Source organism: Psittacula echo (assembly GCF_963264785.1).
Source record: "Psittacula echo genome assembly, chromosome: 24".
Classification (NCBI taxonomy): domain Eukaryota; kingdom Metazoa; phylum Chordata; class Aves; order Psittaciformes; family Psittacidae; genus Psittacula; species Psittacula echo.
In genome coordinates this window covers 1,069,596-1,075,619 of record NC_137759.1, presented here as the reverse complement: position 1 = coordinate 1,075,619, position 6,024 = coordinate 1,069,596, and the positions used below count along the sequence as shown (strand labels likewise).

At 63.0% G+C, this 6,024-nt stretch overlaps 1 protein-coding gene across 1 annotated transcript; it reads left to right on the top strand.

Moving 5' to 3' along the window:
- Positions 1–1,404: 1,404 nt before the first annotated feature.
- Positions 1,405–5,375, top strand: IL12RB1 (interleukin 12 receptor subunit beta 1; the record flags this gene model as incomplete). Its single annotated transcript, XM_080634131.1, has 15 exons — positions 1,405–1,471; positions 1,711–1,825; positions 1,947–2,116; positions 2,183–2,334; positions 2,853–2,889; positions 3,019–3,129; positions 3,202–3,284; positions 3,354–3,579; positions 3,659–3,829; positions 3,912–4,013; positions 4,108–4,254; positions 4,343–4,486; positions 4,620–4,716; positions 4,810–4,891; positions 4,983–5,375. 15 exons carry the CDS (start codon positions 1,405–1,407, stop codon positions 5,373–5,375), a joined length of 2,097 nt encoding a protein of 698 aa, XP_080490257.1.
- Between the last annotated feature and the right edge of the window lie 649 nt (positions 5,376–6,024).

Below are 6,024 nucleotides of genomic sequence, written 5' to 3'. Positions count from 1 at the left end.
CCACCGCCTCCCGCTGCGCCCGCTCCGCCCGGGGCGCCGCCCAGCGGCCCCGCCGCGTCACCGGACGCGCATCAGCACCGAGCCCGGGGCTGGCACAGCGCGCCCGGCTCCGCACAGCCCAGCGCGGCGGAGGCTGCCGTGGCCCAGCGCAGGGCAGCGCAGATGGGGCTGGCACAGCACGGAACGGGACAGCCCGGGGCTGGCACAGCCCTGTCGGATGGGTCCGCAGCAGGGGCTGGCACGGCACAGCGTGGCACAGCACGGGGCTGGCACAGGCTGCCTGGCTCAGTACGGCACGGTATGGCCTGGGGCTGACACAAGAAGAGACCCTGGCTCGGTGCGGTCCAGCCCTGATCGGTCCTATGGCTGGTATGGCACAGCACGGTCCTTATAACCTAGCACTGCCCAGCACAGCCCAGCCTGGCATGGCATGGTCCAGCATGGCCCAGCCTGGCATCACATGCTACATCCAGCCTGGCATGGCCCACCCAGCCCAGCCCAGTCGTGCTGTGTGTTGCAGCATGGCACAGGCTGACATGGCTTGGTTTGGCATGGCACAGCTTGGCGTGTACCCCCACCTGGGCACACAGTGAGGCAGGAGGTGCCAGGGGACCTCCTGTACCCTCACGGCGGCCGTGCAGTGCGATGGAGGGGTCCCAGCAGCACTGTCCCAGTGCAGGGATGCTCTGGTCACGGCTGCCCGGAGGAAAAGCCACACAAGGGGACACTCTCTGTGGGAACAAGGGGACTCTGTGCAGGGCCCTCGGTGCCACCCGGCTCCAGCATCGCGGGCTTGCCTGTCCCATCACGCGGCTGCCGGCGTTGTCCCAGTGACACCATGTTCCTCACTGGGGCTTTGTTTGTGCCTGCAGGGGACAAGTTGTGCCGGGGATGAGCACAGGAGCCCGGTGCTGGCGTGGGTGCGCGCTCACACTGCTGCGAGCCCAACAACCCAACCTTGGAGCAGCCACTCGAGACCCACTCAGGGCAGGGGATCAAAAACATGGCAAAGAATAAAGCACCCCTCCCGGCCCCCCCCAAAACCCCAAGACATCTTTGCTTACCTTGCAGTTCTCGCAGGCTGGGGCACGTGGCGTGGCCACGGCATGCGGTGCAGCCGGGCCAGGGCTGGGCTGAGTCCTGCCGGCAGAAAAGGGGGATATTTCGGGTGCTTTCTCTTTTGCTTTTGGTCAAAGCGAGACCTGCAGCCGTGCCTCACGCTCTGCCCTGCCTGGGAACGGCCGCCCTTCAGCAAAGCCGCTACCAGAAGAGGAAATACCGGGTGCGTGCTGAGAGCTGGGGCTGCTGCTGAGCCGTGGGGAGCACCCACTGGGTGCCAGGGCAGCAGGGAGCCAGGAAGGGCTTCAGAGCCCTGGATACGGCGTGGGACAGCCCGGGCGGCCGATGCTCGGGCGGCCGATGCTGGGGCGGCCGATGCTGGGGTGGCTGCTGGTGGCACTGGTGGCGGGCGGTAAGTGCTGCTGTGGCGCCGGGAGATGGGAGATAACTGCGGAAGACTTTCAATGAATGATTCAGGGGTGATAAGGGCCGCAGGAGAGTGGAGGAAGGGTGGAAATGGGGGTTTTTTGGGTGAGAATCATCCCTGGGTGAGCAACGTGGTGGTCAGGCAATGGCCATGCTGCTGCTCCATCCCAGCCTTGCCCAACCCGCTGGCATTTGGGAGCTTCCAGCCCCTGCCCTCTCCCGCAGGCACCACTGCAGTCCCCAGCCTCTCTTGCTGGAAGCGATGTGGCTTCCGCTGGTTCCTCTGCTCCTGGCCACCCCTCGGCCCTGCCGGCAACACCTCCTATGTCCTGACACTCTGGTGAGTGGCCACCGCATCCTGGGGAGCCCACAGGATGTGTCCTGACAGTGACACGTGGAGACGTGCCCCGTCCACATCCCAAACCCACCCACACTCAACCTTGCGCTCACTCCATCTCCAGCTACACGATGCCCAGGCGGTGCCAGCGGCTCCAGGCTGGCACAAAGACAACGTACACCCTGAAGCATCACCACGTCTACGTCCTCACCAACACCACAGCCTGGGTGGAGGCGCACTGGGGGGACCACATCCACAGGACCCCCAACCACACACTGTACTTCGACGAGGCTGGTAAGCGCCCGCGGGGCTGGGCTGGGTGCCAGTGCCGATGCCCACGAGCCCACCTCATCCTTGCAGTCAAACCAGATCCACCCTCCACTGGGATGCCCTTCACCAAGACCAGCAGCCGGCTCCAGCTGCGGGTGCCGCGGCCATTGTGCCACAGCGGGAGCCGGCCGCCGCAGCGCGAGGCTCGATTCCGGAAGATAGGAGCCCATGGCTGGACACAGGTAAAACCCTGTTTGCCAGAGCCGGTGGAGACCGATGGGACAATCAGAGCATTGCGGCAGTTCAGGCAGCCCAGGGAGCGTGGGGGCTTGGTTACGCCACTGTTGTCCCCCCCCCGAAACCTGGCCATGTCCCATCTGTTTCACTGCGTTATCAGCTCTTCCCCCTTCTCCCGGCCACAGGATCCTGCTGCTGTAACAGGATCAGGCTGCGATCCGTGGGGGATTACACAGCAAAACCCCAGATTATACCAATGATGACGACAGATGAAATCTGGACACTTGTCCCCAGTGAACCCCCTCTGAGGACCCCCTGCCCTTGTTGATTGCTGTTGGGAGGGTCATAGGGGTGAAGGCCTGGTGCCCTGGCTGAGGGGACCCTCCTTGATCACCACATCCTCTGCATCCTGTTTGGCTCTTCCAGCCCCTGGGATGTTTAGGGGACACAGGGCAGCACTGATTTCACGTCCCAGTAACATCCTGGTTTCACTGGGTGCCTCCATTCCTGGTTCTCTCTGCAGGTGATGTGTGAGACAGCGACAGACAAGGATGACTCAGGTCAGTTTAGCAGGGACAAGCACCTGCCCTGTGCTCTCCCTGCAGCCCCCAGCACCCCACAATGGCCAAAATGGGGGGGGGGAAGGAGAAAGGGGTCATCCCCCACCTGACCCTGTTACCCCACTCCAGTGACCTGCACCCTGGGGGGGGACGGCGCCTTCGAGGTCCAGCTCCGGCACAAGCTCCCCCACTGGAGCAGCTACTGGAGCAGCTGGAGCAGCTCCATCTTCGTTCCCGCAGGTGAGGAAGGGGAGAGGAGGCAGGTGGGATCCCAATGGCTCCCAAACCCAACCAGGCTGGTTCCTCTTGCAGAAATCCTGGAGAGCCCGGTGCTGAGCTACCAGCTGGGAAAACTGGGAAGAGACGGGCAGCGGGTGCTGAGGCTGAGCTGGCAGGTACGGTGACATCCCCTGCGGTCCCTCCTGGCTGTCCCGACACCATTTCATCCCCTCTTCTTCCTGCAGCGAGCCCCAGAGGAGCAAGGGGACGTCACCTACACCCTGCGTGCCCGCATGCTGGCATGCCGCTGCACCACGCTATCCAAGGAGGATGCTGTGGTCCTTGGGAGGGATGTGACAAAGCACAACCTCACCCTGTCCGGGGCTGAGTACGAAATCCTGCTGACAGCAGCCAACGCGGCCGGGCCAGGGCCAGCGCGGCAGCTCTGTGTGCCCGCAGAGCAGCGGCCAGGTACCGGCGCCGCACAGGGACCCAGCTCCCGGCAGCATCCAGGGAGGGATTTTCCCTCACACCCTGCATTTCCACCCAGATCTTGGCTTCAAGGATGTCAGTGTGACCGGTGGCACCATGACCGCGCAGTGGGAAGCCCTGAGCCCCGGCTCTCTCTACTGCTTCGAGCAGCAGCCGCTGCCAGGAGCCCCAAAACCGGGCGTTTGCGTCAAACGGGATTTTCCTGCCAAAAGCATCCACGTGGAGAGAGGCAAGGGCCCCCCCTCCCACCCCCACTGCCTGGGGCTGGATCCTGGTGAGGGTTTAACCGGCATTCCCGGTTCCTGCCCCAGGAGCACTGGAAGTGCAGGCGTGTCACCGCCTCGCAGTGCACGGCTGGGCCCCGGCGCAGGGCTGGGCCACCTTCGCCCTGCAGCACCACTATGCCAGCAACAGTACGTATGGGAACACAGCATCCACAAAGAGAGGGGGTCCCAAAGTGCTCCCCCATTTATTTGCACGCCCCCCCCTTCCCACCATCATGTGCAGCCTCGCTGGCCGTGCCCATCCGCATCAATGCCAGCGCCGAGGATGCTGCCATCACCCTCCTGTGGAGCCCGTCCCCCCGTGCCTCATGTCCTGGGGTGCTGGCCAAGTACCTCGTCTGCCACGCGGCTGAGGGGGACAACGTGACCTGTGAGTGGGACCCCCCAGCCCCATGGGGCCGGAGGAGGCTCTGCCTGCAACCTGCACACTCACTCCCTGCTTGCCATCGCTCACCCAGATGGCGAAGCAGACGTCACAGCATCACACTACACCCTCCGACACCTACAGCCCGGCACAGCCTACAGGGTGAGCGTTCAGGAGGTGACAGCAGAGAGCAAAGGGACCTGTGGTGTTTGGTGGCACTTCCAGACCAAGGCACTTGGTAACGACCGGAGGCCCTGTCCCCCACCTCCCCAGTTCCCGTGGGGTGCTCACCCTCATCCTGAAACAGCTCCTGTGTCCCATGCAGGGTGCTGGGGACAGAAATGCCACCACCCTGCTGTCCTCACCTCCAGGTCCCCAGGGAGCAGCATGGAAATCCAACCTGAAGTACTTGGGCATCTCACTCAGTGTCCCCGCCGTGGCTGCCATCTACCAGCTGAACAAAAAGAGGTGACAGTGGCACCGTCACCCCCACCCCGCTCAGGTCACCCGCCTGCCCATCTCCCCCATTACCCACCCCATCACCCACCATCCCCTCCCCAGGGCTCGGCGCCTCCTCTTCCCACCCCTGCCCAAGCCCACGGGCAGCAAAGCCATCCAGTTCTGCACCGGTGGAACAAGCCAGGTGAGATGCAAGGTGCAGGAGAGGCTGGATCCTGCACCTCAACAGGCTCCTGGTATGCAATGTTCCCACTCCAAACATATCCCACCCTTAGGGCCAGCCCTGGCCAGGCTTTGTGGAGCCCTCGGAGAGGTTCAGCCCGGCTGAGCTGCTGCTGACAGAGCTGAACCCCAGTAAGGAGGGCCCTGATGGCAGCACAGAGCCCAGCGAGCCACAGCCTGGCCCCGTGGCTGAGGAACCGGTGGTCGTGTGCCCGCTGGGCTGCGAGAAGGAGCTGCCCTTTGCCTACCGCAGGCAGGAGGTGCTGAGCCCGGTGGGATTCCCACTGCCCGGCAGCACCAGCTACACCAGCCACCCATCCGAGGAGGAGGAGAAGGAAGAGGAGGGAAGTGGGGAGCTCGGCCAGGCTCTGGTCCCCATTGCCCTGCTCATCTCCGACAAACCCATCATCATCAGGGACCCATCACTGGAGAAGGTGGTGCCATAACCATCACCAGGGATGGATGGCAGAGGGGTTTCCCATGGGATGCTGAGCACCCACCCTGGGGGTTCATGGTCACAGCATCACTTTGGGGGGGTTTTCTGGTTTTCAGGACATGAAGGTGACGCCTCCAGATGCAGCACTGCATGGGGCCAGGGTCTGGCCATGCACCTCCCAGCCTCAACCTGTCATTGGTGATAAATAAGGAGGAAGGTGGATGCAAAGCCCAGCCTGGGATGAGGGTATTTCTTTGGCAGGATCAGGAGAAGAGGCAGAGCTTCCTCCTGCCCTCCTGCCCCAGCCAGGACCAGCATCACCCCAGCAGGATGGGGCTCAAACAGCCCCAGCACTGAACACCACCTACTTGCAAGAACTAAAACCTGTAAGAAAGACATGGGAAAATAACAGAAATAAAAGAAATGCACAAAGCAGCAGAGCTCCTGTGGCTCCCCTGGCCTGATCCGTGCAGTTTACAGCATGCATTTAGTCAAGAGCAATCCACAGAGCTGCAAGGATGCAGCCAGGATGAGACTGGGAGTGACTGGGGACAAGGCAGGACCTCTTATACCCTCATATGTGGCCACGCTGCTGCCGTGGGCCTCACGTGGAACTGAACAGGAGATGCTGCTGAAGGTGAAGAGCGGTTTGTGGTTGT